This window comes from Musa acuminata, chromosome BXJ2-6, assembly GCF_036884655.1.
Source record: "Musa acuminata AAA Group cultivar baxijiao chromosome BXJ2-6, Cavendish_Baxijiao_AAA, whole genome shotgun sequence".
Classification (NCBI taxonomy): domain Eukaryota; kingdom Viridiplantae; phylum Streptophyta; class Magnoliopsida; order Zingiberales; family Musaceae; genus Musa; species Musa acuminata.
Genome location: NC_088343.1, coordinates 39610225 through 39629779, shown reverse-complemented (window position 1 = coordinate 39629779; position 19555 = coordinate 39610225). Strand labels below are relative to the sequence as shown.

The window sequence follows — 19555 nt, the reverse complement described above, 5'->3', positions numbered from 1 at the left end:
TGATGTGTTGTTTCTAAGCCTGTTTGTTTGAAGTCAGAAATGAAGTAGACTCTCATGCACAGGTTATATATCTCAGAATCATATCCCAGCCTTGGTATGCAAAGTCTACACCATGTCATATCCATGATTACAAGCATAGCTTGTCTCATGATCATGTCAATGTGCATGCAGATATAAGTCATCTCTAATAGCACCACAAGCTGACAAAGCCAACATACAGGAGGCAAGCAACAGTGTATAGTCCAATAGACACCAGATAAAAGTTGAGAATGGTAGAACAACTGATGGTCAAAGTAAATGAAAGTTAGACCAAAGTTCATTTGCTTAATTCATCAGCAGAAATATAATTCCAAACCCATCTTGGGAGAGGAGATGAAAGACTATGATCTGGTCTTGCTAGCCCTGAGCTTTTGAGATCACGACTTAATAGCCTCCAAATTAGACTGTTTTTTGACAGGAGAAAGGACAGCAAGTGCAGCAATTTCTTGAGACTGCCACATAGAGAAGCATGCTTCCAAAAGCTTTTGTTTCACGTCATCAGGGTAGCTTGAGCCCACTTGAAGTAGTTTCCAGGTTGGCCTTCCACACACACTTTATGATCACCTAACCTACATTGCATGTCAACGAAAAGAAATTGGCCATGTCAATAAAGTTGAGGAACCAACTCATGATTCATAATAAAGGAAGGTAGAAAAATCAACACAATATCTCTGTCAATGAACTACCACCTACTAGTTTGACAGCGACAAAGTACATGAGAAAGTGCAGATGACCATTCGATTGTCCATAGATTTGCTACTTCGAAGTTGCAAAGCTAATTGGTTTCAGACAGAAAGCTTTGGCTTCATGGAATGGTTGCTATTTCCTGACTAGGTGATTAGGGTACAAACTTGTGGAGACAACAATACTATTTGCAGGAGCTGGACTAGTATGTCCATTTGATCCTCCCTAGATCCGATATTGGCAGCATCTTCATGTTTTCTCTTTTAAGAGCTAATTGATCCCAGTAACATACAGTTAGGTGCAAAGGCATAATTAACACCCAATTTGTTAGACTACCTTGATGGAGAACCGATCTGTAAAACTTTCATGAGTCTTCCACTGTTTAGCCAAAGAGCAAGATTAAAAAAGAAAAACAATATCTTCGATCAGTTACTTGTTATGTGACAATGTTACAAGAAAAAGTAGCTATCAAAGATGTATCACGAACCTAATACAACAATGCATCGATCGGTGTTTACTTTAAAGTTACATAGTTGATTGCTTCTGCCTGAAAGCTAATTCTATAAAGTTAAGCTCTGGCGAAAAAGACACTAGCATGAATAATAAAGAAGCATGAAACTCATGTTCCACATAATTTTCTCTAAACCCTTGCTCTTTTACCACCAGTACCAGATTGTGGAACTCACTGTCTTCTATTTGTTAGTTCACTTTTCCTCCACCTGTATATGCCAATTTAAAATTTCTTGCTGGATATCAGAACAAGGAATTTTATTCCCTTCAGAACTACATAAATTATATCGACTCTTCAACCAAACCCCCTTGAGAGGATCTACATGAAATAATCAAATGTATTGATGATTCAATGAATGCAATTTTCAAGAGAATTAGCTTCACACATGATGCATTATCTCATAAGCTACAGATAATCTGAAGCCACATGCTGAAGAGAATGAATCTAATGGCTTACCCACCGCAATTTTCTTGACCCTCCCTTTTCGAAAAAGGAAAAAAGAAACTCAAGAGAAAACTCATCCTAGTTCAGAATTCATACCATCAAACATCTGCAAACACATTATTCCAAATAAAAAAGCTATATCTAAACTTATTATGCTGATTTTGCTGAAAATGAATTATCAAAAAGAAATAAAATCAAAGGATCTATTAAAACAATAATTGGGTCAAACAAACCCAAATAATATAATGTGTATTTTTTGTTCTAATGATGAAGAGCAAATTAATAACAGCTCTGATGAAGAAGAAAGCGAGAAAGATGCCAGCTTTATACCTCAGATCTTGATGATCTTGGCAGCTCTGATTAAAGGGTTGGCCTTGGCGATTTCCTCCCTCCCCGCGGCCTTGTAATCGAAGGAGCATTCATGGGCATCGGAGTAGCGGTGGCGACCGCAGAAGAGGTGGCCGCACCGGCACCGGAACCCGGTGAGACCGACCTTTTTGCGGCAAGTGGAACACCTTTTACTGAATCTTACAGGAGTATGTGACTCCTCGTCTGGCTTCGACGACTCCGACTCCTCGTCAAGCTTCGAGGACGAAGAAGCCGTGAATGTCATCGCAGGAGCCGGGATCTCCGGCCTCTCGCGCCTCTCAGTAGTGGATTCCTCGCACGATTTCAGGAGACCGGTGGAAGATGGGGGTGGTGGTGGTGATGATGATGATGGAGGAGAGGGTGGCGAAGCAGAAGGGGAAGAGGAGGAGGAGGCCTTAAAGATCTCCGCCTCATCTTTGTCAAGATTACAGCTTTCTCGAGCCATTGAGAAATTCTCGAAAGATATCCGATCCACCACCGAGAAATCAAACTTGTCAATAAGCGAACATCAAAGAAGTACGAATCAACGCCAGAAAATTCCACAGATCAGTGAAAAAGGAAATCAACGAAGAAAAATAGGATTGTTTGGTCGGATCGCAGAGAAGAAACCAGAGGAAACGAGACCGATGAACAGCGACCCGAACCCGAAATCAGGACGAAAGGATAAAAAATTTCCACATGCTTCCAAGAAATCGAAGCTGGAGAACGTCTAAAATTGTAGACGCCGATCGAGCTCGATCGATCGGAGCGAGAAATCAGAGGAATGGCGAGAGGATGGGTCGAAACAGGGGCCAAGGAATGGTAAAGGTTGCATCTTCGAACGCGGTGCCAAAAAAATCCTAATAAACAATTACTCCAAAATATTATATTTATATATATATATATATCTTTAAACACAAACAATATTTATGGTAGCGTTGGGACTGACATGGCTGAATCGGAGCCACCCATCACTGAGTGGATCTTGTGATCTTGGTGTGCTCATTTGCTCCATCAGCCATCCTTTCTGACCCAACTCCCACCCGCACATGACACACCAAACCAAATCACAATTGACGTGTGAGATTGCAAGTGATGCCCATCCGTTGGATCAGGATCCAACGGTTGTGTCCTCCGTGATATTATCAACACCAGCAGTGTTCCCTCTTCTTATATATTTTCCCCTTTCTTCTCCCTGTTTACTTTTTGTACTACATTTGGAAGGACTCTCTCTACCTTTTCCAGGAGCAAAAGGTCATCTGCCTCTGGATTCCAAGCTGCATTATGAAGACGAGAGAAACATAATTAGTTTTGGAAGACAACAATTATGTTTCATGTCCTTTTTTTTTTTCTGAGAATCTTTATATATATATTGCCTGTTCATCCTCGTCCACCAGCGTTTCTGAGAGTCGTAGGAGATGCACGTTCATGCATTTCCTGTCCATCCTCGTCCACCAGCGACTCTGCTTTTACGTTTCTGACTCGACTGGTCTTTCCCTGCCGAAGGTACGAAGAAGAAGACGGAAGAGATGGAAGAGATGGAAGACATCATCACCTTCTCCAATATTTATTTCACTCCCACCTCCTCCAGAAAGGAAAGAATACATTTTGACCCTACTGCTAGTATTATATACGATCAAGAACACTTCTCCTCCTTGTCTGGATGGTATATGTGTTCTTGATCACTTCCTCCATGACCCGATCCGGTCGAGGTCTTCCGACACCGCCTTCATCCTCGGCCTCACGTCCGGGTCCGTCTCCGTGCACGCCAGCGCCACGTGGAACGCCGCCACGACCTCCTCCCTCGCGCGCACATCCTGCAGCAAAGCCGGGTCCACCAGCTCCGACGGCGGCCTCGCCTCCTCGAACCCCTTCCTAACCCACTTCACTAGCCCCGCCACCTGCTCCGCCGAAGAGGACGGCATCTCCGGCTGCTTACCGGTCAGTATCTCCAGCAGCACGACGCCGAAGGAGTACACGTCGGACTTGTGCGTCGGGTGGCCCGTAGCGCGACTCTCGGGGGCGCGGTAGGGGTTGGGGCGGTCGAGGAGGGTGGGTTGGACGGAGGACGGCACCGGTCCGAAGAGGCCGGCGGTGGAGGAGTAGGAGGGGGCCGAGGTGGGGTTGGTGGCGGCGGAGGAGGTGAGGGGGAGGAGACGGAGGAGGCCGAAGTCGGAGATGTAAGGGTTGAAGTCGGCGTCGAGGAGGATGTTGGAGGGCTTGAGATCGCCGTGGACGAGCTTGCGGGGGCTACAGTCGTGGAGGTGGGCGAGGCCGCGGGCGGCGCCCCTGGCGATGCGCTGCCGCACCGCCCACGACAAATTCGGCTGCCCCGACCGGCCTGCACTCACACACACACACAGCCACTACTCGAGTCAGTGGAGCAGCACAAGATTGACATTATAAAATTAACTATAAAGCATTATCTATTTCTAATTAACTCCCACAGATGCTGTATTGGATCGGAGGTGTACTGTCCGCCGCCTTACGATTTGTGCCTGGAGGTGACACAATAATCTATTGCATCCAGATTCGTGCATATGGGCAATTCAATCGCGTTCCCCCGCCTTAAGATCCGTGTGGAGGGGAAGCTATAGTGTCTAATAGCTACTTAATACAGTTTAATTATGATGGGAGGGAGAGAGAGAGAGAGATGGCGAGGAGATGCTACTGACCGCGAAGAACGGCGGCGAGATTGCCGTTGGAGATGAAGTCGGTGATGAGCAGCTTCTCGTCAGGCGCCCAGTAGAAGGCACGAAGCCGCACCACATTGGGGTGCCGCACCCGCCCCATCGCCCTCACCTCCGCCGCGAACTCCTTGTACTTTCCGCCAACGCCCTCTCCCAGCCTTCTCACCGCCACCGCCATCCCATCCCCCACCACCACCTTGTACACGATGCCCTTCCCCCCCTTCCCCAGCACGTACGCCGACGCCCGAAGCAGCTCCTCCAGCTCCACCTTGAAACCCTTGTCCATCGCCACCAGCTCCCCCTCGACGCCTCCCCCCTGATCATCCTCCTCTTCCGAGGACGACGTGCCATCCTTCTTCTCAGCCATCGCCGCCCCGCACGGAAACAAGCACCACCGCCGGCCAAGTCCTGCGCCGCCGTGGCCCAGCTTCGCTCGGCCTTTCTGTTGATTTTTCACCTTCCAGTACGCGCACACCAGCACCAGCCCCACCAGCGCCACCCCGGCCGCGTCCGCCACCGAGATCACCGCGATCAGCCCTGCCTTCATTCCCCTTCGGCCCTCCTCCTCCTCCGCCGCTGAGGGCGCCCCTACCGGCCCCTCGCAGGTGATCGTGAGCGGGAACCCGCACAGCCCCGGGTTGTCGAGGAACGCCGTCGGGTACTGGTTAGCCAGCGACCCGGCCCCGGGAATCTCCCCAGAGAGGTTGTTGTAGCGCAGGTCAAGGATGACTGTCGACGGCAGGTTCCCTAGCTCGCTGGGGATCGCGCCGGAGAGACGGTTGCGCGAGAGGTTGAGCGTGCCGCCGAGGGAGTCGAGCTCGCCAAGGTCCGGCGGGATAGGCCCCTCGAACTCGTTGGAAGAGAGGTCAAGCTGGACGAGCTTCGACATCTCCGCCCAGACCCCGGCGGGGATTTCGCCGGAAAATCGGTTTTCCTCTAGCAGCAAGTGCTGGAGCTGGCGACAGCCGCGCAACGCCAGCGGAAGCGGTCCTGAGAAGGCGTTCTGGGAGAGGTCGAGGATCTGGAGACGTGGCACGACGCAGGCGGCAGCGGGGAAGGGGCCGGAGAGGAAGTTGTCGTAGAGGAAGAGCGAGCGGAGGGAGTAGGCGTTGAAGAGCTGGGGCGGGATGGTGCCAGAGAGGCGGTTGCCGTGGAGGTTGAGGCGGCGGAGAAAAGGGAGCGCGCCAAGCTCGGGGGGGATGTAGCCTGTGAGGTTCTTGCCGGAGACGGAGACGCCGACGACGCGGGGGTGGATGAAGCCGGTGAAATTGACGCAGGAGACGCCCGGCCACCGGCAGGGGTCCTCGTCTTCCTCGCTCCACCCCGCGAGGAACGCCCACGGGTCGTCGGATACCGCAGCCTTGAAGGCGAGAAGGGAGACCCCGTCGGACGACAATGCCGGGCATCTCCTCGCCACATGAATTATATGAACTACCAAAAGAACGACGGTGAAGAGATACCTCCTCCTCCTCATCTAATCTCAGTGCATTCAATTCTCTGCTGCTGCTGCTCCGACGAAGTGGCGATAGGACAGGGTGGAGAAGAAGAGTTGCATACATATTCTTAAGCCATCGATGGTTGTGGTACGCGTGGGAGCAAAGGGGAGTCTGAGGAAAGCAAAGGTTATGAAGGAAGAGGAGGGTGGGGCATGGTTTGGTGTTGTAATTAAGGAGACCACGAGAAGAGGAGCGGAGAGTAGTCGGGTGGAGACGGTGTGATATCTTTACCTTGGGCTCTACTTTTTTGGATGTTAAAGTGATGGTCCTTTTTCCAGTTTCCTGCGATCCCGCGGTATACTTTTGTTAGTGCCTCGCTTTCCTTGCGGTGCGCTGTTCATGGAGTAAAGATCACGTTTCCAGCTCTGGATCGACTTTATTATAATGTCATGGCCGGAGACGCTTGTCTTCTCCGTGATCTGTGTAGCTCTCATTAGCATCATGAGCCATCCATTGCCGGTGGAGCATGTAAAGTTGGCTTTCCAACTCTTCTTGAGTTGGTGTAGGCTATATTGTTTACAATACATAAGTGTTCCAACTGAGAGCAGAAAGTAGAGGAACTAACATGGGCGTTACCTGTGTTGGTGCTTCTGAACCCACGCAATCCATTCTGAATCATCTACTGCAGCAAGGTTGAACGGATGGTAACATCTGCATCCAGGAAACAACTGCATCAGAACACGGTATCCGAAGATGATCAGGCTGGTCGACCATGGCATAATGCTAAGACATGAACATCAATTTGAGGACAACAGACAAGAAAATGGCATCCAGCTTCTTTCTGACTTCTACATGAGACTGTGTTGTGCTTCAACAAAAATGGCTGATCATAAAATGAGTAAATTCATCGACGGTTTGATAGTAACGGCCGGCCATTAATGCTGCAGGTTTCTTGTTCTCGTGCATGAATGAAAGACTAACAAAATCTTATCAGAATTCAACAACTCGTCCAGATTATATGCATGCTCAGCTGCTGCCAGGGCTCGCTCAATCAACTACCCACCCAACATAAAGTTGACAAAACAAAAGGCTGGTCATTCAAGCTGCTGGAGACACACCCCTCCATAAAGTTGACAAAGCAAAAGGCTGGGCCATTCAGGCTGCTGGTTCGTCTTGCCATTTCTTGCTAACAGGGGGGTTTGGACCACAGGATGATACTTGTAATGAAGCTCAACAACATCATCTCCAGAGAGCTTCTTCCAACCATCAGTCTCAGCATGGTAAACTGTACTAAAAGCACCAGTGTCTCAAATGGAAATGAGGCTGAAATCTAGTATAGAATGACGAGATAGAAGCAGTATCAGAATTTCAGTGGAAAAGATCATGGAATAACCAGTTAATGTCATTTTACCATATGTGAAATGTAACCAAGGAAACCCTTATCAACAGATGGTGACAATGATAGGAAATAATAATGCATCAAGCTAGTAAATCTCTAACAAATAAGCTTAGTTAAAAACAGAATCACCAAAAATAGATCAAGTCCATTGACAGAATCTAGAAAATACTTGTGTCTTGAAGATGTACCACTGGCCACTCCACCACTAGCACCATCACAAAAAGTTGCACGATAAATGGTCCACTGTGCCAGTTCTGCAGCTTCCTGGATTGTCATGTCATAACGATGTCTAAATATTAAATAAACAAAATTTAACTGAGCTTAAACAACCATGAAAATAAAATGCCTACCCATTATCCAGAACACCATAAGCATATGGACTTCCTGGGCCAACTTAAAAGTGTGTTCCCTTGAGCCTTCCACCTTAACTGTCAACATAGTACAATCCGCCCCTAAAATCAAAGAGAACCAGGAATACAGCTTAAGTGGAAACAGGAGAAAGAAACAAACAACTAGCTTACACCTTTTCATTCCATCCAGCAGTCATGGTCCCTACTGAAGGGTCCATTCCGCGATAAGAGTTCAGTACCCATTCCTCAATGAAGAGTAAAGAATGTTTGCTAATAGCTTTGAAGCACCTGCAACTGAGATCATTCTCATGTTTGCCAGTTCATGTACGCATCACTTCACAGGATGAAAATGATGACCATTAAAAGATTTAATGGATTATAACCCAAAATTTCAATAGTCATGGACAAATAACAGCATAACTAAGGTAGAAATCACAATTGTATAAACAGACTATCAAATGTACAATGTAGACAAATATGTGTGGACAGGTAACAGCAATGCCTTGATACCTTCATTCCTGTGCCAGAATTGGCAATCTGCAACACCTCCAGCAATTGTACCGAGCATACATGGATTGATCTCGATTATTTTCATCACACTCTGAGAAGGCGCAGATGAAAGAGACAAAAAGTTAAAAAGGTTCAGTAAGAAAACTAGTCAAGTGAACAATGTTTGTTAAGCAGCTTGGTACTCGTCCAATTGATCACTCACTTTAAGCATGTTGACAAGTCATAGTCCCACCAAGGAATAAATGATATGTTTAAGCATGTCTTATATACATAATGTCGAGCAACAGTCAAATTAGAAGTTCCTGAAAAGAGACAAGGCAAAAGCTTATAGTGATGTCTAGGAATGATCTATCGAACTAATCTGTGCCACAGGAAGATACTGAAAGTAATGTACAAGTACATCATGACGCAAAATATTAGGTGTTGGTTCTTTTTCACTTTGCATTTATGATAAAAATGTAGATTATCTCAATCATGTTATGAAAAATGTTCACCAACATTTACATGTATGTGGCAGTACCCAGAAACTCCAACTGCAGGATGGAAAGTCTGAGCCCACCCAAACTCGCAAGAGTTCTTTAGATTAGCTCTGAGACATTCTAAATACGTCATAACTCATAAAACCTAACTTCGGTAAATAGTTGGTAGGTATGCTATAAAAGAGAATAGTTGTGTCTAGACCAATAAGTTATAAGAACTAATGGAAGTTATCAGGCCAAGGGCCTGTATTCATCCTGATTCTCATCCTAACTTTCTCCTCTTCTTTGGAACTTTTTATTCTATTAGTTCTCTATCATTTTCTCACAGTTAAATGAGTTTCTGGCCATAATTGTCATGAAAACAATAAAAAGATTGGCTGGTATAATACCAGGCCTATGCTAGGCTGCAGCAGGTTGCACAGATTGGAGCGTGGTGATCCACAAAGCAATTGGGGAGTGCAGGGAGGCAATAATGGAGTGGATGATGGAAGTGGAGTGGTAGGGGATGAAGGCAATGCCAATTATCAAAAATTAAGGGACTGGTCCAATTTAATATATACAAACTAGCCCATGAGCTTCACAACAAACAAAAAAGGAAAAAAATGTAGAAAATAGAAAATGTAAATAAACTATTAAGAAGAGGAATAAGGATCATGTTGAGAACACGACCGATGGGTCAGAAATCAATTTCAGCATTCCATATTAAGCTTATGGTGAACTCTAATTCATACACTAATAATGACTCTTCACATGAAAATTCATTAAACAATAATCAGCTCAATGAGGAATGCTAGAAAATCTGAAGTCCTTCAAAATTAAACATATAAAAAGCATGTATCAGAATATGCAAAATTTCCACACCAAAACTCACCCAAGACAAATTTAAATAACACGTGCAGCAAACTTTGAAAAATACTAAGCATGAGAAAGAAGTAAATTCTCCTCAGACTAAAAATCCAATAACGAGAATGAGTTGATGGATCCAAACAGTGACATAGAACTTGCCAACTTTGCGTCCATCATGAAAAGGCAAAGTATAGGCAACTGTGGGCACACATGGAAACATTCACAAACATCATCGTCCGCTCACCACAGTTGTATATTTCATGCCAGTTCTTCACCAGCACAGAATATACGCAGACAACACAATACCTGTCTATAACTCAATTAGTCATCTTAATAGTATTATGTGAAATATCAATGTCAAATAAGTTAGTTTCTATGTCAACCATGCAGCAATAATCATATACTAGCTTACATAAGGACAACTCATACATTGACCTTAGTTTCCTTTTATTTCTCAAAATGAAGTTCCATCTTTCATTCAGCTTGGTCATGGAAGAATACATTTTTTTCACTCTTTGGGGGTTACAGTTTCTTTGTGTTTACGGTAGAACATCTACATGCAAGTTAATGCACTCACTTCAGAAAAAGTTTACTGAAGAAAGACAACTAAAGAAGATCAAAATCAGAGTTAACATAATATCATATTTTATGGGCTCATCTATACAAACAAAAAAGTATGATTTACAATCTCTGATATTGCAATTTTTATCTTTGTCCAAAATTTTTTTTCCGTTCATACAGACATAATTCCATGCATTTAGCAATACCATATACCACCTTTCTTCCAAGTTGACACATTGACCAGAAGTAACTAAATTCATATTCTGTAAACAGTAAGGTAGACCACCCAAATGGCCAACTGTGTTCATCTCCAGATAGCACAACCATATTTTCCCAGATGCTAGGTCGGCATAAACAACAATGACAACAAAACAAAAAAGAAAAGAAAGGAAAAGGCATGCAATTAGCATCCAATACACTAAGTGCTTACAAATATATCGTCCCATGCTAGCGCGAGAATCGGAGGCGACAATGACGCCTTCCTTTGAGAACGAAGAAGACCGTGGTCGTCCCCTTCACTGGCTTCACCATTTGGATCGCGTCCATCTGATACAGCCAATAGAAAAGATGCAATATAACAATAGAGCAACAATCTCAACAATGGGAGCGCCGCCAAGAAGAAAGCTAACCAACCCATCATGGACACACATCAGAACAGGCCGGTAGCTGAAAAGAAAGGGGGTGCGAAGAGGTCCTCGCTGAGATCGTCGACGGTGCGCCCAGGCATCGAGGGAAACGATCGACGACCACTCAAATCGTGCTTCGTGATAAACGAGATACGATAAAGACAGAGAATATGCATCGGAAGCAGCGACAGGAAACCCTAGATGGGAAAGAGGAGGAGCCAAACGAGGGGGGATTGGCTGAGAGGGAAGGCAGAAAAGATCCGACCCGTACCGCAGAGTGCGTAAACATGGTTAACGAGCCTATCGGGTCTCCGCCCATGTTAGAGTTAGACCGCACTGTTCGCTCCTGATAACTTTTGGATTCGAATAATCCGTTAACCCGACCCATTTTGTCCATCAGAGAGGCTCTTCGGATCGGTTTGTATCCTCGGTCTACATCCGATAGCTCATCAAAGAGAGCGCAGTATACAACGTATGTGACTGTTTAATTTACAGGAATTTACAATCTGGATTCAATAATTCTATAAAATGCGAACCAGTCAATATTTATCTCCATAAATCTGTGTAATCCTCATAGAACAGAAGGCGGCATTTGACAGTGGCAACAAGTGACGAACTGACATTGCATTGGAAAGATTGCACTGTTGTACAAGTAGTGAGGGATATACAAGCAATACCTACAACTTCCCAAATGGAAGAGACCTGTACATTTCCGGGTTTTATTCCTATACCTCGCTGAAGGCAAGGGGAAAACTGCTACAGGAGGATTAATGATCAAAGTTTACCCGGGTGATTTCTTCGGTTCTAGCAGTGATTCCATGAAGAATTCCTGTTCTTCCACATTGAAGTCAACGCCCGCCCAAGTCTTCGCGATCTTGATTTGCTCAGTGGCCTCACTTCAGGAGCACTGGCACCACCAATAGACATTGTTCGATACACCTGGTGTAGTTGCTCCTGCATGGGTGACAGTTCGCGTTGCCTCTGTTCTCGAAATAGTTTCAGCAGCTTCTGTGCCATCTCCCTCCCCCTCGGTGTTCCGTTGGCTGAGATAGACACGAGAGCTGGTATCACTCCTTCCTGTAGTACCATGTGGATGCACTTGTCGTCGTCGCATAGAATTAAGAGGCACGACGCAGCCTGCTCTTGGTCAGCTGGTGCTGCAGTGTCCAGGATCCCTGCAATTGCTCCAATGAGACCTGCAGTGGAGACTATTTCCTTCTTTCCCTCGACGCTTGATGCCAAGTTTATTAAGATTGCCAAGGCCTTCTCAGACCATATGTTACCAGTGGAACCTGAAGGAGCTGTAAAGGAGTGAAGACAGTTTATAATGCCAGCAGCAAGGAGGGAAGCAATATTTGCAGGGTGTGTTGAGAGGTTGTATAAAGCATAGAGGGCGTCGTGCTTGCAAGATCTTCTATGATGACGGGCCTGCAGGAGCTGAATGAGGAAAGGGACGGCTTGGCTCGAGCCAATTATAGGCTTGGCCTCGTCAAGGCATGATAAGTTGAGGTAGAGGGCAGCAGCCGCCTCATATGCATCAGAATTTTGAATCATCTCCTCAAGCAGGGGTATCACTCCGGCAGACAGCAACATTTCTTTGTTCCTGATGGTACACAGAGAATGATAGAGCCATGAGGACAAATATTAAAAAGAAAAGATCTACCATTACTAGGTCAAGTACCAGTAAGAATATACTGGAGCAAGTAATTGTTGTTGGAATTCACCAAAAAATTGTCTTCCACAATTTGAATGTAGAACACACAAGGATGTTATGTTAGCCATCCCAAGGAAAACAGACCCTTATGCAATGACATTTGACCTGTGTGAGCTAGCATTTAGGAAGAAAAATAAAAAGATTGGAACAAAATACTGGCAGAACTTGAGGATGAATGGCGTGGCGTAATCACCTGTTATTGTTGACAGCAAGGTTGAAGAGTGCCATTGCACCAGAATCTTGGGCTTTTGTGTTTCCTTCATGAACAGCTGACCTCAAAAACTGGACAAGTGCCTCCATAAACCCATTTGCGCCCATATAGATCCTAGCTGCCTCATCATCCTTCAGAAGGAATCTTATCTGCTCGACAACTATGCACCGTTTCTCCACTGTTCCACCTTCATTGAACACTGCCAGCAAGTTCTCATATCTTTCAAATTCATCCACTTCATCATCTTCACACGAGCCATTGTCCACAGTTGCACTCTGATCCACCTTCAGTTTCTCCACTACACCACTCTCCCCCATAGGAACTGGTTGCACATTCTTCATTTGGCAAGAACCACTGCTTCCCATAGATCTCGAGTATGTGGCATCATGCTCTGATAATGCTAACCTCCAATAGTTCAAATCAAGAGATTCAGGTGGACCTTCAGGTACTGAGACGCCATTCTGTTCACACCAACTTGCAATTAAGCCTTTAACACAATAATTTGGTGTAAGACTGAGATGAGGCAGTTGTTGCTGGGTCTTTGGGCAAGTATTATGTCCATCTTTGAACCATTTCTCGATGCATACCCGTTCATATGTCTGCCCAGATGATATAATGACTGGGTCATACATGAGTTGCAAGGAGATTGGACATCTTAGCTCCTCAGGAGGTATTGGCATGTTACTTGATTTCACACCATTTTTCTTGAAATCAAAAGAACTGACTTTTGATATCTGCTTCTCAAACACTTGGCCATTCTTGCCAACATCCTCAATAGAACCAAGGACAGTGGGTGAACATGGAGCAGAACCTTGGGAGTCAGTGTCCTGGGCTGCCTCATTTCTAAAAAGTTTTGAATATTTTCTCATGAGATGCAATAAGTATGCAACAATCGATTCCTTCCTCTTGTCTTCCTCGGCACGTGCCCTTTCTATCAGCCTCTTTAGAGCCCTTCTCTCTGTCAGAGCTGCCCTAGATGACATAATGCCCAGCTTTAAGGCAGCTTGGTGGAAAACTTCAAGTTCTTCACCATCATTGGAATTACTGCTAAATCTTTTCTCCGTTTGCAGCAGTGAGATCACTTCATCACCAACTTGCTTCTCTGATTGATCCAAGGTGAAGACAGTCACCTCCAACTCTCGGATGATCTCTATAATCTGAATCACATAAGTAACCAGAAGAAGAAACAAAAAATTAATCTTCCATGAGATAACAAGATATAACTGATAAAAAAACATTAAACAACAGAACCTGCAGAATGATTGGACATTTGAAAGTAAAAAATACTATAGCACAGCCACACAAGCACATAATAAAATATAACTGACAAATGATATACCCACACCCCAGCATCATTTAATGACACCTTTGAACCTTATAGATGATGATAAAAAACATTCTTACTAAACCTAAAAATGACAAAGAAATTCATAAGTAACAAAAAACATTAGAAAGACTAGAAGAAGGTAAGAGACGTACAGATAAATGTAAGATAACTAAAAGTTCCATCAGGCTTCGTGATTTGTGCCTGTGCACAATCTTAAGATCATACAAATGAGAGGATACCCTTAAATGGATGCAGGTCACTTCCTCATTTCATTAGTGGGAAGCTTGTTAAGAAGAAAAACTGACCCAAACTGAATGACAGAAAAAAGAGCAAAAAATGGAATGTTACACAGCTTTCACTTAGCAAAATAAACCATCCTAGTAAAAAGGACTACTGCTAAAAGTGGAGTTTACAAGACGTGTGCTGCCATAAAAGAGTTAGGAATTTGAGAACTGTCCAACCTTGCAGGGACTTGTCGGACATACATACAAGTAATTGACATTACTGGTGTATGTGCTTTCCATAAGCAAGGATTTTCCATCAGATTACACATGTGGTTTCTAGAATGAATAAGACCACAAAGTAATGCATCATGCATGCCAATCAAAGGCAAAGAACATTGGATCACTGGTGGTTTTCTGGAAGGGACAACCAAGATTTGTTCAGAGAACACAGATGAAAGGTAACTAATGAAAGGTACCAGAGGGAACCTTTGACATACAAACTAGAAAAAGAACGAAGAAAAGTAGTATATACAATATGTAGAAGATTGTTTATAAGAGGTGAATGGTAACCAGCAGCAAGGATCAGAATATTAGAGTGCTTTACGAGTACAAAGAACACAGGTCATTGACATACCCGACAACCAATAGCTTGTGGAACTATGTCCTCAACTCGCCGAAGACTCTGTTCAAGAGCACCTCTGGCTTTCTCAAATTTTACAAGAATTGAGTCCGCAGTTATAGCCTGTAAATTAAAGGACAGATGCACATAAAGATACAGTTATTTGTGAAGCATGAAGTTTCAATTGCCATATTGTCTCATTTAAATGAGAAATATCAGAGTGCATAAAACATATTGCAATTAAATTTTACCAATAGAACACTGTAACCAATAAGGACTTCTATAATGTTTGCTCATTCTAATCATTTTTTTAAGAAGAAGAAACTTTCGTTAACTGTCTGTCTGTAGATCAATTAGAAGGTCCCCCAAAACGTGTTTATTAAAGTCCATTCCCTAGCTACAGAGTTCTACATAGGCATCCAAACTTGGCCAAATAGTGTTCCATCCTGTTGCATTTCTGAGTATGAAACAAAGTCTAATTGCATTAACTGTCACTGTCATTTTTTTGATGCCAGCAACTAAGGCATTTAGGGGCCATGGTACACCACATGTTCATTGATGTAATTTGTGACACTGGGTGCATCCACTCTGACCAGCACCCTATGGAATCCTGCTTGCTTGGATCTTTCCATTCCCTTATAGATGGCCAGTATTCCACATGTTCCTCATTCGAAGGACATGGAGCAATAGCTTAACATGAATGACATTGCATGCCAGAATAGAGCAGAATTACAAACTGAGGCGATGTTGTACTAAATCTTAATAATCCGCATATTTGTGGTCTGTGGAGCTGATTTAAACTAGTGGAACAGACCCAAGCTATAATGCAAGTTGTAAACCAGCATTACCACCCAACTAAAGTTATGTAGATGTTCAAGCAATCACTAGGCGGAAAGAACCTTGTATGCCTAGGTGGGCAAGCCAACTATACAAAGAACAAGGAACCCTCCACAATCCTTATTACTTATGGCTATAATTATTAAATCAAGCATATAATCAATATAATATATGACATTCTAAAAAATTTCAGGCTTAGTAAAAAGAACACCCACCTCTGGTTAGGCCTGACATTACTATGTTAACCTTTTGCATGTAGCAAAATCTATATTGCATACAAAATCCTAAAAATCACCAGACTATTGTAAAGTATGCACATAAAGGACAAGTGGTATGTCAATACAAAAAAAGAGACCACATTCCTGCAACATAAGCCACATAGTTACCATGCAAGTGTCACATGGTCACAACTCAGATGCCATTTTAGTGTGACCTATGTGCCAACATAATGTCACAATATAGCACCAACCTGGTGTTGACATGTTAACACCACATAAGTGCAAAATCAAGACCATGCAAGGGTTTATAATATAGCACAAACATCCAATACACCACTCGTGAAAGGATTTTTGATTTCTTGGAAACAAAGTGACCTTTAACTTTTGGATGGTTGAGATGTTTAGTTACTTTGAACCAGTCAAACATCTACCAATGTCAATAGTTTAACATGATATAAGGAGGATGAGTTCCATTTTAATTTATTGCCAAATGATTGTTATGATTTGTTTTTTGGAATACATTCCTTTATCATCAACAACTTAAATTAACATTTTGCTGAATCTATTATTACCTTGGTTCATATAATTGGTTGCCAAAACACATGCAAGTTGAAAAGTAAATGTTAGTAAATAAGCTGGTAATCTTATCAACTACAAATCTATGTGCATATTTGAAGAATTAGAAAAGGTGTCAGCCAAAGGAACATGCAAAGGAGAGATAGAGGGCAGTAGATAGATATATTCATAAGTCCAGACTAGTTTAATCTTTGTTGAATTTTGGCAACTTTATTACTTTGTTATTCGCCATGTAGCTGGTTGCCACAAGCATAAGTAATGTGTCTGATAGTGCATAGCCACATTACCAATGTACATTTTAGCATGGTATGCAGTACTGAATGATATCGCCCGGTACAGGAGGTATGTATCGGTCTGATGGTGTACCGGTACGTGGACCGCCCGGTACCACTACAGTGATATAGTGCTACAGTGCTACAGTAATAAAGAAAAATATATAAAATTGTTTGATACATTAGGGTGTACCGCTTGGTACGCCGGTACCATACCGTACCGAGTCAATCTCGAAACACCGATACAGTACGGTTTTACATACCTTGCATTTTAGATTGTTTAAAGACTAATTTAAACTTATTTGAATTATGGCAATATTGTTACTTTTTTGGTTGCCATGTAGCATGTAGCTGGCTGTTACAAGCCCAAGTAATGTGTCCGATACTAGATAGTGACATTACTAACATATATTTATAGGTTGTTCAACAAGAGATGGTAACAATTGCCTACAAGACAGGCTGCTATTGGCATCCCTAACATGCATTTTTATGTCGATTCAGACTTTCAGTGGTTGCAGAATCACCTGAAGTTCATGCAATTGGACTTGTGACCTGGATTTGGGGTCATCACCACTCAATGAACTAGCTACCAAAGAAGTGAAAGAGGTACTGAATCCTTTTTAAAAATATATAACATAATAGTCATTATAAGTTGGACTAATCAATCAATGCTGGTGCAGATGCGCTTGTTAAGTCCTCAGCTGCCTAGACCCCTACGAACCACTTTTCAGTGGTGGCTATTCATTTGTCTTTTCTTTGGACCTAAAAATGCTTTCGGTAAACTGAAATATGTTTAAACCAAAGTAAGTAGGCTGGCTAGAGTTCTGGACTTAACATACTAGTTATCATATTAAATGCGACCATAATCACAATATTGCTAGTGTAACTTACAGTATAATAGCTATAAAGTTATTCAACTAAGAATAGTGTATGAAGATTCAGAGCATAAGATATTTAAAAAAGATTATAACGACAATTATAATTTGTAGTAGTGTGCTAACAGAATTTTGCAAGCATTTTCTTACCTATGCTTTATTTTATCACAATTCTATTCTTACGTTAAAATAAATCATGTTCCATTACCATCTCTTTCCATAGTGGAAATAAATTAGTTTTCAAAATAAACATATCAAAATAGCCAACATGAAGATTATGAACAAAAGCTCACCAAGTAAAGTTTGCTACATTCTGAGCAATGTTGAAGAAGACCCTTGGCCTTGTCTATAGCCACATGCAATGAACATAATGCCTGTATTCCAGACTTGCTTCTAGGCCTTGCTGCTTCCAGCACAGGAAATATTCCCAAGACTTTATAAACAATTTTTGAAAGTTGTTTACACATTGCTCCATGCAACTGTAGACCATGCAAAACTGTTATACCAACACTTTCCAAACAAGCACTCCAATAAATTTTACACTAACTAGGATGCAGGAGATTATTCTCAGATGTTACTTCCTCATCTACCAAACCTAACAAGGAATGGTCTCATAGATTTGCCTCCATGATTTATAGAAAAATAACTGAAAATTTTAAAAATAAAGAACATATTTTTCAGTATACAGGATTAATTGTCAGTATATAGCTTGTATTGCTTGCATAAGAATAACAACAAACAAAAATCGAATGAAAAAGTTTGCATGGTGAGACAACAAAATAAAAAAAAATTACAAGCCTACAGTGACAATAATTGTTGACATTGCAATTATAATCTCCATTCATTAGGCATTGCAGGAGTTAACCTTCCATGACGGTTCTAACTAAAGAGCAGATTAGTCTTAACCTTTGCATCGCTGACGGCAAACAGGTTCTCCTCAGCCTCAATCGAATCCATGATCATCCTCAAAGAAACTTACGCTCTGCTGAAAGCATCGAGAAGAAAATATAAGACCTTGTCGAACCAGTCTCAGAAAAGGAACGGAAGGGGCAATCGACTCCATCGAGGAATCTTCGGGCCAAAAGCATTGCAAGAGACAATATGAAATTGAAATGGAAGACCAGGAAATATGAAGTTCACAACAGCCAATCAACGGTAAGAGAATCTCACATTTGAATTTTGGAGATAACAAAAGAAGAAGTCCGCGCCAATGCCTCTACGAGTGCGACACACGCCAGCATCCCAATTAGGTCAGCGGATGTCATCCTTACAAGAATCTCATTAAAAGAAGACCTGGTTAGAAAAAGAAAGCACCTTGAGAATTGAGATTTCATCCATCTGATGCGACACCGAACCGACCACCAGAAAAAGGAAAGAGAATGACGATCGAAGCCATATCCACAGCTCGGACGCCGTTAAACACACAAAGGATGAGCCAAAAAACAATGAATGCTTCGAACCACGAATTCGATCCTAAACCTACCCCAAAAGCAATTCAGAAATCAGCCCGTGAACGTTAATTCATGTGCCGAAGGCAAGGAAAAAGGATCGAGACCGGGAGCTCCTGGGGCGACCCCAAATTGGAGTTCCGGAATCCGCGGAGCAAAGCAGTTTCCACCATCTCTCGGGAGAAGGGAGGAGATTAGGATCGGGACGTACGGAGACGGATCGCCATATTTATACGACACTTAAAAGAAATATATTTAAGCGCATTTCTTGTTGCTAAAAAAGAAATTATTCCTTGCGTTTATATAAAATA

The 19555-nt window shown here is 43.0% G+C and overlaps 3 protein-coding genes across 6 annotated transcripts; all 3 read right to left on the bottom strand.

Moving 5' to 3' along the window:
* Positions 1 to 215: 215 nt before the first annotated feature.
* On the bottom strand, positions 216 to 2896 carry LOC103989328 (zinc finger AN1 domain-containing stress-associated protein 15). Its single transcript, XM_009408139.2, has 2 exons — positions 2009 to 2896; positions 216 to 608 (listed from the first exon to the last, which is right to left on the bottom strand). Exon 1 carries the CDS (start codon positions 2490 to 2492, stop codon positions 2010 to 2012), a length of 483 nt encoding a protein of 160 aa, XP_009406414.2. The 5' UTR covers positions 2493 to 2896; the 3' UTR covers positions 216 to 608; position 2009.
* Positions 2897 to 3562: 666 nt separating this feature from the next.
* LOC135581094 (receptor protein kinase-like protein ZAR1) lies at positions 3563 to 11194 on the bottom strand. Its single transcript, XM_065114210.1, has 8 exons — positions 10931 to 11194; positions 10728 to 10843; positions 8614 to 8713; positions 7902 to 8502; positions 7721 to 7815; positions 6789 to 6863; positions 4702 to 6719; positions 3563 to 4367 (listed from the first exon to the last, which is right to left on the bottom strand). Exons 7-8 carry the CDS (start codon positions 6188 to 6190, stop codon positions 3709 to 3711), a joined length of 2148 nt encoding a protein of 715 aa, XP_064970282.1. The 5' UTR covers positions 6191 to 6719; positions 6789 to 6863; positions 7721 to 7815; positions 7902 to 8502; positions 8614 to 8713; positions 10728 to 10843; positions 10931 to 11194; the 3' UTR covers positions 3563 to 3708.
* Positions 11195 to 11522: 328 nt separating this feature from the next.
* On the bottom strand, positions 11523 to 19504 carry LOC103989325 (U-box domain-containing protein 7). 4 transcript variants are annotated; one of them, XM_009408133.3, is made up of 7 exons: positions 19280 to 19504; positions 18967 to 19089; positions 18703 to 18778; positions 18090 to 18275; positions 15034 to 15141; positions 12831 to 14005; positions 11523 to 12526 (listed from the first exon to the last, which is right to left on the bottom strand). In XM_009408133.3, exons 3-7 carry the CDS (start codon positions 18757 to 18759, stop codon positions 11728 to 11730), a joined length of 2325 nt encoding a protein of 774 aa, XP_009406408.2. In that variant the 5' UTR covers positions 18760 to 18778; positions 18967 to 19089; positions 19280 to 19504; the 3' UTR covers positions 11523 to 11727. The 4 variants fall into 4 exon arrangements, with proteins under 4 accessions (XP_009406408.2, XP_009406407.2, XP_064970280.1 ...); XM_009408132.3 differs by having other exon boundaries at positions 18703 to 18781; positions 19280 to 19459; XM_065114208.1 differs by lacking the exon at positions 19280 to 19504 and adding an exon at positions 19111 to 19241 and having other exon boundaries at positions 18703 to 18781; positions 18967 to 19012.
* Positions 19505 to 19555: the final 51 nt, after the last annotated feature.

Coding starts and splice junctions, on each gene's coding strand:
- LOC135581094 (XM_065114210.1), bottom strand. CDS start 6,190: ATGAGGAGGAGGAGGTATCTCTTCACCGTCGTTCTTTTGGTAGTTCAT. Junction 4,368..4,701: donor TCTCGCCGCCGTTCTTCGCG/GTCAGTAGCATC, acceptor GTGTGAGTGCAG/GCCGGTCGGGGCAGCCGAAT.
- LOC103989328 (XM_009408139.2), bottom strand. CDS start 2,492: ATGGCTCGAGAAAGCTGTAATCTTGACAAAGATGAGGCGGAGATCTTT.
- LOC103989325 (XM_009408133.3), bottom strand. CDS start 18,759: ATGATCATGGATTCGATTGAGGCTGAGGAGAACCTGTTTGCCGTCAGC. Junction 15,142..18,089: donor AATGTAGCAAACTTTACTTG/GTGAGCTTTTGT, acceptor TTTAATTTACAG/GCTATAACTGCGGACTCAAT. Junction 14,006..15,033: donor CACAAGCTATTGGTTGTCGG/GTATGTCAATGA, acceptor TATGTGATTCAG/ATTATAGAGATCATCCGAGA.